The following is a 24,750-nucleotide window of genomic DNA, read 5'->3' on the forward strand; positions in this document are numbered from 1 at the left end:
TATTGCCCTGAGGCAAAAAGAAAATAACATTTCATTTTTTAAATAAATATAAAAACTAAGTGTTTGAAACCTGTCAAATATTCTCCTTTAGAGGTTCCTACACAAGTACATGTTTTTATTGTCTCTATTTAAACATGTAAAATAATGAAATGCATTGTACCCTTCACTCACACCATGCCCTCAGGTCGCTCTGCTTCCTGAAAGAAGGTCCCGCCCCCAATTGATACGTCATACCAACTTCTGCACCTCATTGGCTTGTTTACACACATGTCATCTCATATTGTCATGTGTATGGGGGTAAAAAGGTTGTGTGCAGTAGAGTGTTAAACAGATAACACATTAAGGAAGATGTTATGAATCTCACAATCACATATTTTCAATGATTTACTTGAATCAGAAAATGATCTTAAACTGTCAACAACAAAAAAACTAATACAAAAAAATGTAATACAAAACAATGAGATATATATAAATATCTTGGCTTTTTACAAGCAAACTAGACCCAAATGCTATGTGTGGAAGGACAATCCTGCTTCAACTGTACACCAGTGGAACACATTAAGGAATATTATTACCAGTGGAAAGGTACTAATTGTAGTAAACACGCAGGTTGTATTTTGGCCAAATATACATGAAATAACACAGGAAATAGTGGAAAACAGCCAGTGAAATTCTCGCAGATTTTCTCATCCAGCTCTGCTCATTCAGGCAGCTTCAGAAAGAAACCCTGGGCCAGCAGCATCCAGTGGTGACAGACAAACAGGCCAAAAGCCTCAGAAAGCAGGGCTCTGCTGTCCTCTAGTGGTGAGGTTGAGGTACTTACAGAAGTTGCCAGGAGGCTGGATGCTGTGCCTGGTCAGAGAACACCATCCTACAGGGAATATGTCTCTGGAGTCAAACTGGCACCAGTAGTCGAAGGCCCCTCTCCAGCCGTCAAACATCACAAAGATCTCATCACCTAAAAATAAAGATTACAATAACAAACAGTAAGACATAGCAGGAGATACATCAACCACACGACAAATAGGGAACAAAGGAACAATAGTGTTATAGTAAATAAAACACATTATAGAGTTACAGTTATAAAGTTGTCCTCCAAAGAAATGGGGTAAAGGTGGGTTAAATTTAAAAAAGATCTTGTCACCTTTGACCTCTCCGATGGTTGCCGGGCAGATCAGGTAGGGGTTCTTCTTGTCCACTGCTTCTAGCTTCATCCCAGGTTTAAAGAGGTTCTGGGAGGGCTTGGAGGGTTCCTACACACAGATAACTCTGTTAGTCCAGACCAGACAGATCTGTTTATATACACACACACAGAGAACTCTCTGTTAGTCCAGACCAGACAGATCTGTTTATATATATACACACACAGAGAACTCTCTGTTAGTCCAGACCAGACAGATCTGTTTATATATATATACACACACAGAGAACTCTGTTAGTCCAGACCAGACAGATCTGTTAGTCCAGACCAGACAGATCTGTTAGTCCAGACCAGACAGATCTGTTAGTCCAGACCAGACAGATCTGTTAGTCCAGACCAGACAGATCTGTTAGTCCAGACCAGACAGATCTGTTAGTCCAGACCAGACAGATCTGTTAGTCCAGACCAGACAGATCTGTTAGTCCAGACCAGACAGATCTGTTAGTCCAGAACAGACAGATCTATTTATATACACACACACGTAAATCATTGATACACTACAATCATTGATCAGTAAATCAATACACTACAGTACAGCTTTAAGGTCCAATGTGAAATGTTCCATTTTTCTTCCTTGACCTTTTTAAAAGCTGTGGCTGGTGCCATCTCTGCTCCAGTCAGGGTTCTCAGGAGGAACATAGGCCACGAGGAGGCGTTCATTCTGAAGCCTAAAGACAAATCAAAGAAGAAGTTCAAGATTTAGAATATATTGCTGCTTTATTGCTGATATAAGCAAGTGCAACACTTTATAATGTCTTATTAACATATGATATGTTATAATGTGTTATAATATGTTATAATGTGTTATAATGTGTTACACTATAATGTGTTATAATGTGTTACACTATAATGTGTTATAATATGTTATAATATGTTATAATGTGTTATAATGTGTTACACTATAATGTGTTATAATGTGTTATAATGTGTTATAATGTGTTATAATGTGTTATAATGTGTTACACTATAATGTGTTATAATGTGTTATAATGTGTTATAATGTGTTATAATGTGTTATAATGTGTTACGTTATAATAAACAAAAAAATAAACAAAGATCATTTGTAAAAATACAAATAACTTCACAGATCTTCATTGTAAAGGGTTTTAACAATGTTTCCCATGCTTGTTCAATGAACCATAAACAATTAATGAAGATGCACCTGTGGAACGGTCGTTAAGACACTAACAGCTTACAGACGGTAGGCAATTAAGGTCACAGTTATAAAAACTTAGGACACTAAAGAGGCCTTTCCACTGACTCTGAAAAACACCAAAAGAAAGATGCCCAGGGTCCCTTCTCATCTGTGTGAACGTGCCTTAGGCATGCTGCAAGGAGGCATGAGGACTGCAGATGTGGCCAGGGCAATAAATTGCAATGTCTGTACTGTGAGACGCCTAAGACAGCGCTACAGGGAGACAGGACGGACAGCTGATCGTCCTCACAGTGGCAGACCACGTGTAACATCACCTGCCCAGGATCGGTACATCCGAGCATCACACCTGCGGGACAGGTACAGGATGGCAACAACAACTGCCCAAGTTACACCAGGAATGCACAATCCCTCCATCAGTGCTCAGACAGTCCTCAATAGGCTGAGAGAGGCTGGACTGAGGCCTGTTGTAAGGCAAGTCCTCACCAGACATCACCGGCAACAAACCCACTGTCGCTGAACCAGACAGGACTGGCAAAAAGTGCTCTTCACTGATGAGTCGCGGTTTTGTCTCACCAGGGGTGACGGTCGGATTCACGTTTATCGTCGAAGGAATGAGCGTTACACCGAGGCCCGTACTCTGCTCGTTCTGTGCGTGATTTCCTGCAAGACAAGAATGTCAGTGTTCTGCCATGGTCAGCGAAGAGCCTGGATCTCAATCCCATTGAGCACGTCTGGGACCTGTTGGATCGGAGGGTGAGGGCTAGGGCCATTCCCCCCAGAAATGTCCGGGAAATTGCAGGTGCCTTGGTGGAAGAGTGGGGTAACATCTCACAGCAAGAACGGGCAAATCTGGTGCAGTCCATGAGGAGGAGATGCACTGCAGTACTTAATGCATCTGGTGGTCACTTTTGATTTTGACCTCCCCTTTGTTCAGGGGCACATTATTTCATTTCTGTTAGTCACATGTCTGTGGAACTTGTTCAGTTTATGTCTCAGTTGTTGAATCTTGTTATGTTCATACAAATATTTACATTTGCTGAAAATAAACGCAGTTGACAGTGAGAGGACGTTTCTTTTTTTGCTGAGTTTATGTTATGCTATAATGTGTTACACTATCATGCGTTGTGCTATAATATGCTATAATGTGCTATGTTATAATATGCTATAATGTGTTATAATATGCTATAATGTGTTATAATGTGTTATAATATGCTATAATGTGTTATAATATGCTATAATGTGTTATGCTATAATGTGTTATGTGTTATGCTATAATGTTATAATGTGTTATAATATGTTATAATGTGTTACGCTATAATATGTTATAATATGCTATAATATGTTATAATATGCTATAATATGTTATAATATGCTATAATATGTTATAATATGTTATAATATGTTATAATATGCTATAATGTGTTATAATGTGTTTGGTTATAATATGTTATAATGTGTTATAATGTGCTATAATGTGTTTGGTTATAATATGTTATAATATGTTATAATATGCTATAATATGTTATAATATGTTATAATGTGTTATAATATGCTATAATATGTTATAATATGCTATAATATGTTATAATATGTTATAATGTGTTATAATATGCTATAATATGTTATAATATGCTATAATGTGTTATAATGTGTTATAATGTGTTATAATGTGTTATATATAATATGCTATAATGTGTTATAATATGCTATAATGTGTTATAATATGCTATAATGTGTTATATATAATGTGTTATATAAAAAGCACACCCAGAGGAAATGATTTAGTGTAGAGGTGCTGACTAATGGTGAATAAACTGGAAGGTATGGAAACAAAGAGAGTCGCACCATCCATGTACAGCTGAAGTCAGAAGTTTACATACACTTAGGTTGGAGTCATTAAAACTAGTTTTTCAACCACTCCACAAATTTCGTGTTAACAAACTATAGCTTTGGCAAGTCGGTTAGCTGCTTTGTGCATTACACAAGTAATTTTTCCAACAATTGTTTACAGACACATTATTTCACTTGTAATTCACTGTATCACAATTCCAGTGGTTCAGAAGTTTATTAACACTAAGTTGACTGTGCCTTTAAACAGCTTAGAAAATTCCACAAAATGATGTCATGGCTTTAGAAGCTTCTGATAGGCTAATTGACATAATTTGAGTCAATTGGAGGTGTACCTGTGGATGTATTAACAGGCCTACATTCAAAACCAGTACCTCTTTGCTTGACATCCTTGGAAAATCAAAAGAAATCAGCCAAGATCTCAGAAAAACAATTGTAGACCTCCACATGCAAATCAATCCCAGAACAACAGCAAAGGACCTTGTGAAGATGCTGGAGGAAACAGGTACAAAAGTATCTATATCCACAGTAAAACGAGTCCTGTATCGACATAACCTGAAAGGCCGCTCAGCAAGGAAGAAGCCACTGCTCCAAAACCACCATAAAAAAGCCAGACTACGGTTTGCAACTGCTCATGTGGACAAAGATCGTACTTTTTGGAGAATCTTTGGTCTGAAGAAACAAAAATATAATTTTGGGCCATGATGACCATTGTTATGTTTGGAGGAAAAAGGGGGAGGCTTGCAAGCCGAAGAACACCATCCCAACTGTGAAGCACGGGGGTGGCAGCATCATGTTGTGGAGGTGCTTTGCTGCAGGAGGGACTGGTGCACTTCACAAAATAGATGGCATCATGAGGACGGAAAATTATGTGGATATCAAGACATCAGTTAAAACTTGGTCGCAAACGGGTCTTCCAAATGGACAATGACCCCAAGCATACTTCCAAAGTTGTGGCAAAATGGCTTAAGGACAACAAAGTCAAGGTATTGGAGTGGCCATCACAAAGCCCTGACCTCAATCCCATAGAACATTTGTGGCCAGAACTGAAAAAGCGTATGCGAGCAAGGAGGCCTACAAACCTGACTCAGTTACACCAGCTCTGTCAGGAGCAAGGAGGCCTACAAACCTGACTCAGTTACACCAGCTCTGTCAGGAGCAAGGAGGCCTACAAACCTGACTCAGTTACATCAGCTCTGTCAGGAGGAATGAGGCCTACAAACCTGACTCAGTTACACCAGCTCTGTCAAGGAGGAGGAAGCTCTGTGAGGCCTACAAACCTGACTCAGTTACACCAGCTCTGTCAGGAGGAATGAGGCCTACAAACCTGACTCAGTTACACCAGCTCTGTCAGGAGCAAGGAGGCCTACAAACCTGACTCAGTTACACCAGCCTGTCAGGAGCAAGGAGGCCTACAAACCTGACTCAGTTACACCAGCTCTGTCAGGAGCAAGGAGGCCTACAAACCTGACTCAGTTACACCAGCTCTGTCAGGAGCAAGGAGGCCTACAAACCTGACTCAGTTACACCAGCTCTGTCAGGAGGAATGGGCCAAAATTCACCCAACTTATTGTGGGAAGCTTGTGGAAGGCTACCCAAAACATTTGACCCAAGTTAAACAATTTAAAGGCAATGCTATCAAATACTAATTGAGTGTTTGTAAACTTCTGACACACTGGAAATGCGATGAAATAAATAAAAGCTGGAATAAATCATTCTCTCTACTATTATTCTGACATTTCAAGACAGGGAAGTTTTACTAGGATTAAATGTCAGGAATTGTGAAAAACTGAGTTTAAATGTATTTGGCTAAGGTGTATGTAAACTTCCAACTTCAACTGTATGTATAACCTCACAATAATTCATTTTTTACCCAATAAATGACTGGGAGATTATACATATAGAGTGTGCAACTCTTTGTTTTTATGTTATATTATAATATGCTATATGACATGTTATAATATGTTATAATATGTTATAATATGTTGTTATAATATGTTGTCATAATATGTTATAATATGCTATATGAGATGTTATAATGTGTTGTTATAATATGTTATAATATGCTATATGAGATGTTATAATATGTTATAATATGCTATATGAGATGTTATAATATGTTATAATATGCTATATATGTTATAATGTGTTATGTTATAATATGTTATGTTATAATATGCTATATGACATGTGTTATGTTATAATATGCTATATGACATGTTATAATATGTTATAATATGATATAATATGTTATGTTATTATATGTTATGTTATAATATGCTATATGACATGTGTTATGTTATAATATGTTATAATATGCTATATGACATGTTAATATGTTATAATATGATATAATATGTTATGTTATTATATGTTATGTTATAATATGTTATAATATGTTATAATATGTTGTTATAATATGCTATATGACATGTTACAATATGTTATGTTATAATATAATATGTTATAATGTGTTATAATATGTTATGTTATAATATGTTATAATATGTTATAATATGTTATGTTATGTTATAATCTGTTATAATGTGTTATAATATGTTATGTTATAATATAATATGTTATAATGTGTTATAATATGTTATGTTATAATATAATATGTTATAATATGTTATGTTATAATATAATATGTTATAATGTGTTATAATATGTTATGTTATAATATAATATGTTATAATATGTTATGTTATAATATAATATGTTATAATATGTAATAATATGTTATAATATGTTATAATATGCTATATGAGATGTTATAATATGTTATGTTATAATATGTTATGTTATAATATGTTATAATATGTTATTTTATAATATGTTATAATATGCTATATGAGATGTTATAATATGTTATGTTATAATATGCTATATGAGATGTTATAATGTGTTATAATATGCTATATAATATGTTATAATGTGTTATAATATGTTATGTTATAATATAATATGTTATAATGTGTTATAATATGTTATGTTATAATATAATATGTTATAATGTGTTATAATATGTTATAATATGTTATGTTATAATATGCTATATGACATGTTACAATATGTTATGTTATAATATAATATGTTATAATGTGTTATAATATGTTATGTTATAATATGTTATAATGTGTTATAATATGTTATAATATGTTATGTTATAATATAATATGTTATAATATGTTATAATATGTTATGTTATAATATAATATGTTATAATGTGTTATAATATGTTCGGTTATAATATAATATGTTATAATATGTTATGTTATAATATAATATGTTATAATATGTAATAATATGTTATAATATGTTATAATATGTTATAATGTGTTATATATAATATGTTATAATATGTTATGTTATAATATAATATGTTGTAATGTGTTAAAAGCGATAATATGTTATAACGTTATATGTTATTTCTATGTGGCACATTTCAGGATATAGTGCAGCCTTTACCCAGCAGGTCCCTATAGGCTGGATGTCTAATAAACTGTCATATCTCTCTATGTAGCCTTACCCAGAGGTGGCTGTAGCATGTCTCCTCTTCTCTCACAGACTGGATGTCTAATAAACTGTCATATCTCTCTATGTAGCCTTTCCTCTCATAGGCTATGTTATAAACTGTCATATCTCTCTATGTAGCCTTACCCAGAGGTGGCTGTAGCATGTTATGTTATCACAGGCTGGATGTTTATATATTATAAACTGTCATATCTCTCTATGTAGCCTTACCCAGAGGTGGCTGTAGCATGTCTCCTCTCCTCTCACAGGCTGGATGTCTAATAAACTGTCATATCTCTCTATGTAGCCTTACCCAGAGGTGGCTGTAGCATGTCTCCTCTCCTCTCACAGGTCCCTATAGGCTGGATGTCTGAGGAGTCCACCAGTCTCCAGAAATCGTTGGTGTTGTCACTCCCGTCCAGACGGAGACGCAGACGTGTCCCCATCATACCCATCACCGTGGCGATGCAGATGGACGTGTTGTTCCGAGGGTCGTGGGCTTCCAGCTTCATACCAGCCTTGAAGTCATTACTGGGAGGGAAACGGGACTGGGGGAGACAGGAGGGCAATGGATCAGTCAATAATGGAATGATCTGCTTATATGGGGCGGTAGACAGCCTAGTGGTTAAGAGTGTAGGGGCGGTAGGTAGCCTAGTGGTTAAGAGTGTAGGGGCGGTAGGCAGCCTAGTGGTTAAGAGTGTAGGGGTGGTAGGTAGCCTAGTGGTTAAGAGTGTAGGGGTGGTAGGTAGCCTAGTGGTTAAGAGTGTAGGGGCGGTAGGTAGCCTAGTGGTTAAGAGTGTTGGGGCGGTAGGTAGCCTAGTGGTTAAGAGTGTAGGGGCGGTAGGTAGCCTAGTGGTTAAGAGTGTAGGGGCGGTAGGTAGCCTAGTGGTTAAGAGTGTAGGGGCGGTAGGTAGCCTAGTGGTTAAGAGTGTAGGGGCGGTAGGTAGCCTAGTGGTTAAGAGTGTAGGGCAGGGCTAGTGGTTAAGAGGTAGCCTAGTGGTTAAGAGTGTAGGGGCGGTAGGTAGCCTAGTGGTTAAGAGTGTAGGGGCGGTAGGTAGCCTAGTGGTTAAGAGTGTAGGGGCGGTAGGTAGCCTAGTGGTTAAGAGTGTAGGGGCGGTAGGTAGCCTAGTGGTTAAGAGTGTAGGGCGGTAGGTAGCCTAGTGGTTAAGAGTGTAGGGGCGGTAGGTAGCCTAGTGGTTAAGAGTGTAGGGGCGGTAGGTAGCCTAGTGGTTAAGAGTGTAGGGGCGGTAGGTAGCCTAGTGGTTAAGAGTGTAGGGGCGGTAGGTAGCCTAGTGGTTAAGAGTGTAGGGGCGGTAGGCAGCCTAGTGGTTAAGAGTGTAGTGGCGGTAGACAGCCTAGTGGTTAAGAGTGTAGTGGCGGTAGGCAGCCTAGTGGTTAAGAGTGTAGGGGCGGTAGGTAGCCTAGTGGTTAAGAGTGTAAGAGTGTAGGGGCCTAGTGGTTAAGAGTGAGTGTAGGGGCGGTAGGTAGCCTAGTGGTTAAGAGTGTAGGGGCGGTAGGTAGCCTAAGAGTGTAGGTAGCCTAGTGGTTAAGAGTGTAGTAGGTAGCCTAGTGGTAGGTAGCTAGTGGTTAAGAGTGTAGGGGCGGTAGGTAGCCTAGTGGTTAAGAGTGTAGGGGCGGTAGGTAGCCTAGTGGTTAAGAGTGTAGGGGCGGTAGGTAGCCTAGTGGTTAAGAGGTAGGGGCGGTAGGTAGCCTAGTGGTTAAGAGTGTAGGTAGCCTAGTGGTTAAGAGTGTAGTGGCGGTAGGTAGCCTAGTGGTTAAGAGTGTAGGGGCGGTAGGTAGCCTAGTGGTTAAGAGTGTAGGGGCGGTAGGTAGCCTAGTGGTTAAGCCTAGGGGCGGTAGTAGGTAGCCTAGTGGTAGTAGGGGCGGTAGGTAGCCTAGTGGTTAAGAGTGTAGGGGCGGTAGCCTAGTGGTTAAGAGTGGTAGGTAGCCTAGTGGTTAAGAGTGTAGGGGCGGTAGGTAGCCTAGTGGTTAAGAGTGTTGGGGCGGTAGGTAGCCTAGTGGTTAAGAGTGTAGGGGCGGTAGGTAGTCTAGTGGTTAAGAGTGTAGGGGCGGTAGGTAGCCTAGTGGTTAAGAGTGTTAGGGGCGGTAGGTAGCCTAGTGGTTAAGAGTGTAGGGGCGGTAGGTAGCCTAGTGGTTAAGAGTGTAGGGGCAGTAGGTAGCCTTGTGGTTAAGAGTGTAGGGGCGGTAGGTAGCCTAGTGGTTAAGAGTGTAGGGGCGGTAGGTAGCCTAGTGGTTAAGAGTGTAGGGGCGGTAGGTAGCCTAGTGGTTAAGAGTGTAGGGGCGGTAGGTAGCCTAGTGGTTAAGAGTGTAGGGCGGCAGGTAGCCTAGTGGTTAAAAGTGTAGGGGAGGTAGGTAGCCTAGTGGTTAAGAGTGTAGGGCGGCAGGTAGCCTAGTGGTTAAGAGTGTAGGGCGGCAGGTAGCCTAGTGGTTAAGAGTGTAGCGCGGTAGGTAGCCTAGTGTTTAAGAGTGTAGGGGCGGTAGGTAGCCTAGTGGTTAAGAGTGTAGGGGCGGTAGGTAGCCTAGTGGTTAAGAGTGTAGGGGCGGCAGGTAGCCTAGTGGTTAAGAGTGTAGGGGCGGCAGGTAGCCTAGTGGTTAAGAGTGTAGGGGTGGTAGGTAGCCTAGTGGTTAAGAGTGTAGGGTGGCAGGTAGCCTAGTGGTTAAGAGTGTAGGGCGGTAGGTAGCCTAGTGGTTAAGAGTGTAGGGCGGTAGGTAGCCTAGTGGTTAAGAGTGTAGGGGCGGTAGGTAGCCTAGTGGTTAAGAGTGTAGGGGCGGTAGGTAGCCTAGTGGTTAAGAGTGTAGGGGCGGTAGGTAGCCTAGTGGTTAAGAGTGTTGGGCGGTAGGTAGCCTAGTGGTTAAGAGTGTAGGGGCGGTAGGTAGCCTAGTGGTTAAGAGTGTAGGGGCGGTAGGTAGCCTAGTGGTTAAGAGTGTAGGGGCGGTAGGTAGCCTAGTGGTTAAGAGTGTAGGGGCGGTAGGTAGCCTAGTGGTTAAGAGTGTAGGGGCGGTAGGTAGCCTAGTGGTTAAGAGTGTAGGGGCGGTAGGTAGCCTAGTGGTTAAGAGTGTAGGGGCGGTAGGTAGCCTAGTAAGAGTGTAGGGGCGGTAGGTAGCCTAGTGGTTAAGAGTGGGGGGGAGGTAGCCTAGTGGTTAAGAGTGTAGGGGCGGTAGGTAGCCTAGTGGTTAAGAGTGTAGGGGCGGTAGGTAGCCTAGTGGTTAAGAGTGTAGGGGCGGTAGGTAGCCTAGTAAGAGTAGGTAGCCTAGTGGTTAAGAGTGTAGGGGCGGTAGGTAGCCTAGTGGTTAAGAGTGTAGGGGCGGTAGGTAGCCTAGTGGTTAAGAGTGTCGGGGCGGTAGGTAGCCTAGTGGTAAGAGCGTTGGGCGGTAGGTAGCCTAGTGGTTAAGAGCGTTGGGCGGTAGGTAGCCTAGTGGTTAAGAGTGTAGGGGCGGTAGATAGCCTAGTGGTTAAGAGTGTAGGGGCGGTAGGTAGCCTAGTGGTTAAGAGTGTAGGGGCGGTAGGTAGCCTAGTGGTTAAGAGTGTAGGGGCGGTAGGTAGCCTAGTGGTTAAGAGTGTAGGGGCGGTAGGTAGCCTAGTGGTTAAGAGTGTAGGGGCGGTAGGTAGCCTAGTGGTTAAGAGCGTAGGGGCGGTAGGTAGCCTAGTGGTTAAGAGCGTTGGGCCAGTAACTGGAAGAAAAAAAGATCTGTCATTCTGCCCCTGAACAAGGAAGTTAACCCACTGTTCCCCGGCCGCCAAAGACGTGGATGGGGATTAAGGTCGGCCCTCCGCTCCTCTCTGATTCAGAGGGGTTGGGTTAAATGCGGAAGACACGTTTCAGTTGAATGCATTCAGTTGTACAACTGACTAGGTATCCCCCTTTCCCTATCTAAACCTAATGTTATGTAAGGCAGAGTTTTATCTAAACCTAATGTTATGCTAATGTTACCAAATTGTTGACACCTTTTCTAATCCTCTCAGATCTAGGAATGCATGGGGGGGGGGGGGGGGGGGTTGATCTGGGACTGGACACAAGTCAAAAAGCACTTCCTAAAGCAGCCCTTAGTGTTGTAGTTACTAGGTCATATCTACCTGTCTGAAACAGCTGGGAGAAGCGGCTGTGGATGACGTTTCCTTAAGGTACTCCTCCCAACTGAAGGGTTCTGGCAAAACAAAAGGGCATAGTTCATCCTATCTGACAGTCGTAGGTTACACTACATTGTGACAGAGAAGAACATTGCAGGAGACGTATCTGACAGTCGTAGGTTACGCTACATTGTGACAGAGAAGAACATTGCAGGAGACGTATCTGACAGTCGTAGGTTACGCTACATTGTGACAGAGAAGAACATTGCAGGAGACGTATCTGACAGTCGTAGGTTACACTACATTGTGACAGAGAAGAACATTGCAGGAGACGTATCTGACAGTCGTAGGTTACACTACATTGTGACAGAGAAGAACATTGCAGGAGACGTATCTGACAGTCGTAGGTTACACTACATTGTGACAGAGAAGAACATTGCAGGAAACGTGTTTAATACCATTAGATTTATCCAGAGAGGGGGGACCGGTTCCCGGAGAGGGGTTACTTCTCTCAGGTTTCTCCCTCCTCTCTTCTTTTGGCTCTGAAAAGGAGACAATTCAACCTCTTATGAATACACTTTAGAGTAGAATAGAAAATAATAGAACCAATCCAACACAAAGCATTAAAAAAAGATGTTGACCTTTCTGAGGTGTTCGGCCCATTGTGACCGATGGTACCACCAGGTGCCAGGTGAGGAGACCACAGACTGGTCAATGTGCCACTACCGACGCGGTGCTGAGCTCCTAGAGCAGATACACAGAGAGAGACATGTATTTGTTAACCTGTATTTAACCAGGAAATCCCAATGCATTCTTTTTTCTTAACTTTTATTTAACCAGGAAGTTCCATTGAGGTCAAGATACCTTTTTAAAACAAGGGAGACAAGTAGAGTGAGGCGGGGCCCCTCGTTCTAGGTTGGTACAGCAGGCAAAAAAATCTATATCCACAGCTTGTTTCCGCAAGAGTACACACAAAGAAAAATCTATTGGAGAAATATCTAACAGCAATGACTGAAATGGAGGGGAATTTTTGATCATCTTCATTGTCACAGCAACTAAAGCAGCAGAAGCTGGGAACAGGACACAGAAGGAAATGGATCAGCGTTAAATCACCACGAACGCATTCTGAGGGAATGAAAACCATAAGTGGATTTCATCACTGACAGACAGTGTAATAATTGACTGGGCCTCCGGAACATGCAGGCTTCTGAAGATCAAAGAGTATTTGGAGAAGTGATGAGGTCACAGCTGTCATGGCTGTAGACGGTACAGTAATACATGCCGTGTAGCAGACACTTTTATCCACAGTACAGTAAGACTGGAGTCCACGCTCTTGTACCAGCCCATACAGATGAGTTAGGACACCTTGAACAACTTCTACCCACATGAAAGGTGCGGCTTTTAGTCACATCCAAAGTAGTGAAAAGGAGGCAGACAAAAGGAAGATCCGTTCAATGTACAGAAAAAAACAGACATAACCTTTCTACAAATAACATGACCCAGGCTGAACACTGTAGCCCCCAGACAGACAGAGTAATAACATGACCCAGGCTGAAGACTGAAGCCTCCAGACAGAAAGAATAATAACATGACCCAGACAGACAGACAGAATAATAACATGACCCAGGCTGAAGACTGTAGCACCCAGACAGACAGAATAATAACATGACCCAGGCTGAACACTGTAGCCCCCAGACAGACAGAATAATAACATGACCCCGACAGACAGACAGAATAATAACATGACCCAGGCTGAAGACTGTAGCACCCAGACAGACAGAATAATAACATGACCCAGGCTGAAGACTGTAGCACCCAGACAGACAGAATAATAACATGACTCAGGCTGAAGACTGAAGCCCCCCAGACAGACAGAATAATAACATGACCAAGGCTGAAGACTGAAGCCCCCAGACAGACAGAATAATAACATGACCCAGACAGACAGACAGAATAATAACATGACCCAGGCTGAACACTGAAGCCTCCAGACAGACAGAATAATAACATGACCCAGGCTGAAGACTGAAGCCCCCAGACAGACAGAATAATAACATGACCCAGGCTGAAAACTGAAGCCCCAGACAGACAGAATAATAACATGACCCAGGCTGAACACTGAAGCCCCCAGACAGACAGAATAATAACATGACCCAGGCTGAACACTGAAGCCCCCAGACAGACAGAATAATAACATGACCCAGGCTGAACACTGAAGCCCCCAGACAGACAGAATAATAACATGACCCAGGCTGAACACTGAAGCCCCCAGACAGACAGAATAATAACATGACCCAGGCTGAACACTGAAGCCCCCAGACAGACAGAATAATAACATGACCCAGGCTGAACACTGAAGCCCCCAGACAGACAGAATAATAACATGACCCAGGCTGAACACTGAAGCCCCCAGACAGACAGAATAATAACATGACCCAGGCTGAACACTGAAGCCCCCAGACAGACAGAATAATAACATGACCCAGGCTGAACACTGAAGCCCCCAGACAGACAGAATAATAACATGACCCAGGCTGAACACTGAAGCCCCCAGACAGACAGAATAATAACATGACCCAGGCTGAACACTGAAGCCCCCAGACAGACAGAATAATAACATGACCCAGGCTGAACACTGAAGCCCCCAGACAGACAGAATAATATCATGACCCAGGCTGAAGACTGAAGCCCCCAGACAGACAGAATAATAACATGACCCAGGCTGAACACTGAAGCCCCCAGACAGACAGAATAATAACATGACCCAGGCTGAACACTGAAGCCCCCAGACAGACAGAATAATAACATGACCCAGGCTGAACACTGAAGCCCCCAGACAGACAGAATAATAACATGACCCAGGCTGAAGACTGAAGCCCCCAGACAGACAGAATAATAACATGACCCAGGCTGAAGACTGTAGCCCCCAGACAGACAGAATAATAACATGACCCAGGCTGAACACTGAAGCCCCCAGACAGACAGAATAATAACATGACCCAGGCTGAACACTGAAGCCCCCAGACAGACAGAATAATATCATGACCCAGGCTGAAGACTGAACCCCCCAGACAGACAGAATAATAACATGACCCAGGCTGAAGACTGAAGCCCCAGACAGACAGAATAATAACATGACCCAGGCTGAACACTGAAGCCTCCAGACAGACAGAATAATAACATGACCCAGGCTGAAGACTGAAGCCCCCCAGACAGACAGAATAATAACATGACCCAGGCTGAACACTGAAGCCCCCCAGACAGACAGAATAATAACATGACCCAGGCTGAACACTGAAGCCCCCAGACAGACAGAATAATAACTGATGTTGTCTAACAATAAGAACCTGTTCGAAATGTAGTGCACATGCACATCCAATCAAATCATTCTCCCAGTGCAAGTTACAAAACAATAGCACATAGGCAGGAAAGGAAATGTGCCCACAGAGCCAACTGGATAAGTCTGTTTTTAGGTAGGTAACAATGAGCAATGGAGCCTAGACCACTCTGGTTCTACGGATATCTTACATTGTCAAGATGAAACCAATCACCAAAGAGGACGCTCAAGGTGAGAAAACATCCATCTAACCAGTGAAGTCCCAATGAAATCCATGTGATGGAAAAAGATGAAGAAATTCTCTCTCTATCAACATCTCTCCTGAGCCAACAAAAATGTCAGGTTTAGGTTTTGCAGTGTAACAGCTCTCTGTCCCTCTCCCCAGCCCCTCTCTTCCCAGCCCCCTCTCTCTCTCTCTCTCTCTCGCTCCCTTCCTTCCTCCCTCCCCTTCTTAGATGTGGATCTCATTGAGCTTGCCCCAGCCATAAAGATTCCTAGCCTCCGTAAAAGGCCATTAAGCCATGTACATCTGGGGGAGTCTGTCTGGGGGAGTCAAGAACTCTAACATGAAAAGGATTCCAGAACCTCTCATTAACAGACAGACGATGTGTGTCTGCTCACTGGTCGAGGCCGCGTTCCATTCAGGAGGGCCTCGCCCCCAGGACAGAAAGGAGTGGAGATGTCCCCACTTAACAACAGGAGAGGAAGTGCTAGTGTTTTAGTTAGGCCTGGTTCCTTATTACTAGAGGAGGGCAATTCCACAATAACGGAATTACACTTTGACTCCAACTTTTCACTTGAAAATGAAACAGACTTATGGTAAAATCTCCCTCAGTTTTTTATGCGACCATGTTTTCCAAAACTCTTAAATATCTGCTCCGAATTAAGATTCAAAGATGTCTGCAGAAAGAATGGGGTGTCAGCTATGCCTATGACATCACATCTTGAGTAAAAAAAAATAAAAAGTTGGTTGTTGAACTACAGTAGGTGAAGTGGATTTACATCTGTTAACAGAATTTTGGTAAGGTCCCTGGTAATTCCCAGCCCTAGTAGGTAGGTATCAGTAAGGAGAGATGGAATTAACTGGAGAGAGAGAGAGAAATGCTATATTGGTCTTCACTGTCTTGCTTTGACCACCAGATGGCAGAAGAGAGTAATGAGCTTAACAACAGTATGCCAGAGGAAGGAATGACATTAGCAGGTGTCAACTGTTTAGTGACTACTAGGATTTACCATTGTAGCCAATTCAATTGCAGTAATTCCGTTACAGATTTTTTTGGTAATTCCGTTGTGAACTTTTATCTTAAAAGATGTGGGTTTTTGGTAACGGAATTAGAACCCACTGGGCAAAAGTTGGTTTCCTCAACATTGTTCACGTCATTTTTTAAAACGTTATAATTAAGTGATGACATTGAATCAGCGTGGAAAACTGATTAGATCTGCAAAAAGTTACCACCATTTTGTTTTTTTACCCAACTTTGAACCTACATTTTTAGTTGAATTCATGTTAGTTGACAACTCAACCAAATGTAAATCAAAACTAGATCTTCCCAGTGGGAAGGGCACAAGGCAATGTTTCGTAAATGTACAGAAGGCAAGTCTCCAAAACTAAATCTAGGTGTTGATATTAGTTGGCAGGGGCCTTTACTTCCACATGACTGTGTTTTGATGTATTTCCAATACTTCTTTGGACTTTTCCTGATAGATGTTTTCTAAGACCTTTTTCCATCTGTTTGACCAGAAATCAAAGCCTTTGATTATTACACATTTATAGGATGGAAAATGGTTGAAGAATGTATATATGCCTTAATTAAAATAAAATATATATAGACTCTTAGCTTTCATTTGACATGCTACTATGAACTTCACATGTTGGCGCTCATGGGTCATTTTTAAAATGGAAATGCCCAGGAGGAGATCACCGACCTGTTCCTAAACCAAAATAATATATATAGTAATATCTGTGTGTAATGTCCATGCATCTTGGAAGGTCAGAGAGAGCATCTGACACTGTTCCTTAGCTTGGGGGGGGACCACAATAATAATACCATACTAAATAATTCTGACAATAATAATACCATACTAAATAATACTGATAATAATAATACCATACTAAATAATACTGACAATAATAATACCATACTAAATAATACTGATAATAATAATACCATACTAAATAATACTGACAATAATAATACCATACTAAATAATACTGACAATAATAATACCATACTAAATAATACTGATAATAATAATACCATACTAAATAATACTGATAATAATAATACCATACTGAATAATACTGACAATAATAATACCATACTAAATAATACTGACAATAATAATACCTAAATATACTGACAATAATAACACCATACTACTACTGAAATTAATAATACCATACTGAATAATACTGACAACAATAATACCATACTGAATAATACTGACAATAATAATACCATACTAAATAATACTGACAATAATAATACCATATTAAATAATAATACCATACTAAATAATAATACCATACTCAATAATACTGACAATAATAATACCATACTGAATAATACTGATAATAATAATACCATACTAAATAATACTGACAATAATAATACCATACTAAATAATACTGTCAATAATAATACCATACTAAATAATACTGACAATAATAATACCATATTAAATAATACCATACTAAATAATACTGACAATAATAATACCATATTAAATAATAATACCATACTAAATAATAATACCATACTCAATAATACTGACAATAATAATACCATACTGAATAATACTGACAATAATAATACCATACTGAATAATACTGATAATAATAATACCATACTAAATAATACTGATAATAATAATACCATACTAAATAATACTGATAATAATAATACCATACTAAATAATACTGACAATAATAATACCATACTAAATAATACTGATAATAATAATACCATACTAAATAATACTGACAATAATAATACCATACTAAATAATACTGACACTTTAATAACATCCTATTAAAAGGTTATAATGTATAAAGGGATGGCTATACCAGTAGTCCATCATAAACAGTACAGTACTGATATACACTTCTTTCATTTAGTAGATTAATAATATGACAAACACCACTAAGGGATTATTATTCTATTGTTCAGTTTTTGTTGTCATGGGAAGGAAATGTTCTATTTTTACTAACCTGTAACATAGGGTTTCTTAAACTATGGGTAGGGTCCCAAAGGGGGCCCTGGGAATGTCAGGGGTGAGTCATGAGAATACAGTGCCTTGCAAAAGTATTCATCCCCTGTAAGGGTCGTGTGTGTAGCTGGTGTAGAGAGTCAGGCGCAGGACAGCAAATATGAGTAGTCAACGTACTTTTACTCAAAATGACAAATGTACTAAATAACATTACGAGCACACAATGACGGACCGAAAATACAATAAACAATCACTCACAAATACAACATGGGGAACAGAGGGTTAAATAATAAACAAGTAATTGGTTGAGTGAAGCCAGGTGTGATAAGACAAAGACAGAACAAATGGAAAATGAAAAGTGGATCGGCGATGGCTAGAAAGCCGGTGACGTCGACCGCCGAACGCCGACCGAACAAGGAGAGGGACCGACTTCGGCGGAAGTCGTGACAACCCCCTTGGTATTTTTCCTATTTAGTTTGCTTTACAACCTGTAATTTAAATGGATTTTAATTTGGATTTCATGTAATAGACATGCACAAAATAGTCCAAATTGTTAAAGTATTTTTTTTTTAAATAGTTTGTTTAAAAAAAATGTAAAAAATGAAAAACAGAAAAGTGGTGTGTGCATATGTATTCACCCACTTTACTATGAAGCCCCTAAATAAGATCTGGTGCAACCAATTACATGGTCAACTGGTCAGAATTTAAGGAATGATGGATGGTGCTAAATACAGGGAAATTGTTGAGAGAAACCTGTTTCAGTCTTCCAGAGATTTGAGACTGGGATGGAGGTTCACCTTCCAGCAGGACAATGAACCTAAGCATACTGCTAAAGCAACAGTCGAATGGTTTAGGGGGAAACATTTAAATGTCTTGGAATGGCCTAGTCAAAGCCCAGACCTCAATCCAATTGAGAATCTGTGGTATGACTTAAAGATCGCTGTACACCAGCGGAACCCATCCAACTTGAAGGTGCTGGAGCAGTTTTGTCTTGAAGAATGGGCAAAAATCCCAGTGGTTAGATGTGCCAAGCGTATAGAGACATACCTCAAGAGACTTGCAGCTGTAATTGCTGCAAAAGGTGGCTCTACAAAGTATTGACGTTGGGGGGAGGGGGGGGGTGAATAGTTATGCACCCTTAAGTTCTGTTTTTTGTCTTATTTCTTGTTTGTTTCACAATAAAAAAAATATTTTGAATCTACAAAGTAGTAGGCATGTTGTTTTAATCAAATGTTTCAAAAATCCATTTTAATTCCAGGTTGTAAGGCAACAAAATAGGAGAAATGCCAAGGGGTGAATACTTCCCACTGTATATCTATTATTACACACTATGTATTATTAGTTTGGGTTGTTGGAGGACGATTTGGGTCACAGGAGGACCATCAATTTCTCATTTGGGTCTCGAGCTGAAAAAGTTTAAAAGGGTAGCAAGCATTAGTTTTTACTCACCACGGTAAGAACACAGCACGGCCAAAGACTTAGTAACGTAGTTGTAGTTCCGATCTGGTTACCTATCAGTACAAACATAGTCATGTTTTTGGGTTATTACATACTTATTAACTTATTTCCGGATAACTTCTAAACTACCCACAATTTCTCAACGTCATATGGAGGAGCTACTCTATGCTAGCGAATTCAGCCCAAGCCGGCTAAGGTTAGCCACACCTCATGCTTTTCACTGACTTTGTGGCTGTGCAGTGGTGTAATGTACTTAAGTAAAAATACTTAAGTACTGCTTAAGTACTGCTTAAGTACTGCTTAAGTACTTTTTTGGGCTATCTGTACTTTTCTATTTTTGACAACTTTTACTTCAATACATTCCTAAAGAAAATATTGTAATTTTTACTCCATACATTTTCCCTGACACCCAAAAGTATTTGTTACATTTTTAATGCTTAGCAAGACAGGAAAATGGTCCAATTCATGCACTTATCAAGAGAACATCCCTGGTCATCCCTACTGCCTCTGATCTGGCAGACTCACTAAACACACATGCTTTGTTTGTAAATTATGTCAGAGTGTTGGAGTATGTTCCTGGCTAATCATAAATTTAAAATAAAAAAACTAAGAAATAGTGCCGTCTAGTTTGCTTAATATAAGGAATTTGAAATGATTTATACTTTTAATTTTGATACTTAAAACCAAATTATTTTAGACTTTTACTCAAATAGTATTTTACTGGGTGACTTTCACTTGAGTCATTTTCTATTAAGGTATTTTTACTTTTACTCAAGTATGACAATTTGGTACTTTTCCACAACTGTGGCTGTGTTATCTCGGTGGGCTGTGTTATCTAGGTGGGCTGTGTTATCTCGGTGGGCTGTGTTATCTAGGTGGGCTGTGTTATCTCGGTGGGCTGTGTTATCTAGGTGGGCTGTGTTATCTCGGTGGGCTGTGTTATCTAGGTGGGCTGTGTTATCTAGGTGGGCTGTGTTATCTCGGTGGGCTGTGTTATCTCGGTGGGCTGTGTTATCTCGGTGGGCTGTGTTATCTAGGTGGGCTGTGTTATCTCGGTGGGCTGTGTTATCTCGGTGGGCTGTGTTATCTAGGTGGGCTGTGTTATCTAGGTGGGCTGTGTTATCTCGGTGGGCTGTGTTATCTCGGTGGGCTGTGTTATCTCGGTGGGCTGTGTTATCTCGGTGGGCTGTGTTATCTCGGTGGGCTGTGTTATCTCGGTGGGCTGTGTTATCTAGGTGGGCTGTGTTATCTAGGTGGGCTGTGTTATCTCGGTGGGCTGTGTTATCTAGGTGGGCTGTGTTATCTAGGTGGGCTGTGTTATCTCGGTGGGCTGTGTTATCTAGGTGGGCTGTGTTATCTAGGTGGGAACCTTTTAGCAAGCAGGCACCGGGGCCTTCTTGCCATGGGCTCCAAACGACAGAGAAACTCATACCTGCTTGCTGTAATTGTGTAATACCTTGTCTGTTCTCCTTTTTGTTTTTTCAACTTTTTGGCATGTTCTCTGTGAAGTAGGCTATGGGAGTTTTGCAACTTTTCCAACCTTGGATTAGTGCTAACGCGCTAGTTGACGGACATCTGAAATCTATTTTGGATTTCGGCCCGATGAAGAGCCCGTCTCTCCTCTCTTCGGTAGCTAACTCAGCTTGCACTCTTTTAAAAGTGTTTGCATCGGATGGGCCCCCCACTCTTTTAAAAGTGTTTGCATCGGATGGGCCCCCAACTATCAATATGTCAGTCTCTGCGTTCTCTTTGCTTTTCATATGCAGTTACGTGTTAGTTGTGTTCTAGCTGGTCTCCAGTAGGAGAGCTCTAGCTTGCCGACCATAACCGTGGTGGTTGGCTAGGCTGGCTAGGCTAATAGCTAGTTGGCTAAATAGCTACCTTTAGCTGGCTGGTTAGCTTGCTGGCTATGATAACTGCATATAGCTAACATTCATTGATAACTGGTTGTATGGTGTTATATATTTCCAAGACTTTGGTTTACTTTAAAGTAGCTGTAAGCCAGGTGTTGATAGCTACTGGCTGATAGGGCTAACATTAGCAGGCTAGTAGGGCTAATGTTAGCAGGCTAATAAGGCTAACCTTAGCAGGCCATTAGGGCTAATGTTAGGTTAGTTGGCTAGCAACCTTGCAAGTTTATTTGTAAAAAATAAACTTACTTGCTTGTAAGTTGGCTGAAAGTAATTGAAGCCAGTAATCATGAGTGCCAACGATTTGGTTTAATTTGAAGTTAAACATTTGAAGTTATTCCTTTAGGAGTTTACATTTTAGGGAATAGGTTGGCTTGCAGGGTCTTCCATATTACATCACACCCTTGAAAAACCTTTCCCGACACGACTTCGGCATTCTTTGGAAATTCTGATCTGTTTTATGTAATAATTCCCGAAAATAACTTTGCATTGGGATTTTTCATGTGTATACTAACGCAAATCCTTATGTTACATGTGGTTACGTTTGTTACCTACTCTTTAAGAACCGTTGCTGTTACACCATAAAATCTCTATTTGATACATTGTATAACATGACATGAGGTGAATGGTGTCCGAGTAAAACGAATGTAGGGGGCGTGTCCACATCGAGTGGCTGCACTCCTCAGAAGTGGGCGTTAACCGAAGAGGCTCACAGCAGTTTAGAAATTAGAAAAATATGCCCTTAGTTTATCTTTCGTTAATACTTATTTAATTAATTAATATATATATATTACAAAAATGGGTACATAGATAGACAACTGTTAAGCATTCTCTTAGATAAAGAAAAGCCTATTGATTGACTCATTGTTTTTCAAAGAAAACCCTGTGCAAATAAGTTTTGGGGGAAATACGGCAAGCCTAGTGTAAATAAAACAATAAAGTATAAATAAAAACATACTAACGTGTGTTGGCAATCAATTGAATAAATAAAACATCGGCGTGTGATGCGTTTCCTTTTCCCTTTTTCATCATTCTCTCTGTTCCTGTCAATGATGTCAGCTAGGAACTAATACTACGATTTAGAAATGGAGCATGTGCCTCGATCATATCTCCACAATTATTATTATTATTATGATCTCTTTCTCTGAAAGAAATTGACCATCGTAAACACCAATAGCGCCCACTGTGCAGCAGTAGAGTCCAGGGAATATGTCACAAGAGCCAAAATGTGCCATGAAAAATACACACCGAGCTCATGGCGTAGTACTCATTGTTTACGTTTAATCTCTGCTCTCTCAGTGTTTGTACATAGCCTACATAAACCCGTAGGCTTAGATGAGAGCGAAAATTCCTTAAACTATATCTGGAAGTTATCATGAAATACACACAATGTAGTACTCACAGTTTCGAGAAGCTATTCGCGTCAGATCCTTCATTTGCCATCAGATGCAGGCCGCCATATTCCGTGTTCTACACCACGCGCATGTCCAACAGCAAGCTGCAATTTATGTTTTCCACTGTAGGTTTTATAATAAGGGGAATTTATTCATAGATTCTATAAAATACAGAATATCTTTCTGTGAAATTAACCATATTTACTAAATATATTTATAAGGAAACGAAACTACAATAGACTAGTGGTACTTTTTTGCATAGTAGAAGGAATATAAATTAATTGAATCTGAATAAAAATATGTACAAAATATATAGGAAAATGCTATGAAAAACATATGCTATGGCAAAGGATCTATATTAGCAGAGAGAGAGTGAGAGAGTTAGAGAGGGTGATAGTGAGAGTCTACTATTTTGTCACCGAGTTTATTATAAAACGAACGACGAATAGATAGAAACTCATAGCATCTTTTACTTGCCTCATTAGCATGAATTATGAATAGAATAGAATAGAATAGAATAGAATAGAATAGAATAGAAGGAGATGCCACTGGTAGCCTAATGGTTTCAGACTGTTTTGGGCTTTGTTAGCTCATTTCCATAGAATGAGCATTGAAATAATTACAGACAAATAATTTAGAGATGGTTTTAATATTCAATTATTTCCTGATTTCACATTTTCTTGCATTTAAACTAATTATGTGACAGAATGAATACCATAACATAGCATTATGAACCGTAAATAACTAGGCTAAGTTAAATAATAGAGTAGAATAGGATCAAATAGCCTACATGGCTCTAAGACTTTCAGCACTGTCAAAGCAGGACAGACCGTCACTAGAGAGACAGCTCGAACCTAAATAAAATCCCGCCTTTTGGACAATGTTTTACACTTACTCTACCCTCATAGGTTAAGAGAAAAAGGGTGTAGGTGGAATGACCCTTCTCGCCTTTCTATTGGTCTAAACTGACGCCAGTCAGAAGGATGCGGTTGCAGCTTTAACCAGCAGTAGGCTGAGTATAGAACACGGTGCAGGTTAATATTAGTTACCGTTGAGGCTAGCTGCATCCGACACTTCGTTAAAGGATGATGCAGGTGGAATCGTTTTATCCGTTTCAAAGATCTGACTGAGTGAGTATTGGATCGTTTAACCGTTAAATGTGTTTTCCCCGTTTAGTATGCTGTTGTTCTGTTCTGTCTCCACCATCACACCACATCATCATTTTCATGGACATGGTGTTATTCAGTCAGTGCAGATCGAGTTTTTTTTTCCATAGACTGCACAGGCAGGCATAGCTTACAGTCAACCTGATGACAATTATACGAGCTTATTATCCAGATGTCCTTCTGTCATTCTGTTATATCACAGACATAACATCTCATTTGTCATGTGAATGGAATCAGGTTTTGGTAAAGCCGTGTGTTGCTAGACATCGTGATCGATACATGGCATAGCCTACATAGGCTGCCTACATTACATGGTGATGCAGGAGTGGGAGGCTGACAGAGGAGGCTATAGGAATGCTGTTTTGCTTTGCTTTAGCGTCACTGCGATTTAGAGACGCAGTTTCATCGCACACCATCTCTCTCTCTCTCTCTCTCTCTCTCTCTCTCTCTCTCTCTCTCTCTCTCTC

At 40.3% G+C, this 24,750-nt stretch overlaps 1 protein-coding gene across 1 annotated transcript; it reads right to left on the reverse strand.

Annotated features, from left to right (window-relative positions):
• Positions 1-773: 773 nt before the first annotated feature.
• LOC139396828 (sex comb on midleg-like protein 2) lies at positions 774-23,193 on the reverse strand. Its single transcript, XM_071143745.1, has 9 exons — positions 23,126-23,193; positions 19,805-19,866; positions 12,450-12,552; positions 12,267-12,350; positions 11,815-11,885; positions 8,032-8,266; positions 1,781-1,869; positions 1,145-1,253; positions 774-958 (listed from the first exon to the last, which is right to left on the reverse strand). Exons 3-9 carry the CDS (start codon positions 12,469-12,471, stop codon positions 774-776), a joined length of 795 nt encoding a protein of 264 aa, XP_070999846.1. The 5' UTR covers positions 12,472-12,552; positions 19,805-19,866; positions 23,126-23,193.
• Between the last annotated feature and the right edge of the window lie 1,557 nt (positions 23,194-24,750).

The sequence above is a fragment of the Oncorhynchus clarkii genome, unplaced genomic scaffold (genome assembly GCF_045791955.1).
Source record: "Oncorhynchus clarkii lewisi isolate Uvic-CL-2024 unplaced genomic scaffold, UVic_Ocla_1.0 unplaced_contig_2789_pilon_pilon, whole genome shotgun sequence".
Classification (NCBI taxonomy): domain Eukaryota; kingdom Metazoa; phylum Chordata; class Actinopteri; order Salmoniformes; family Salmonidae; genus Oncorhynchus; species Oncorhynchus clarkii.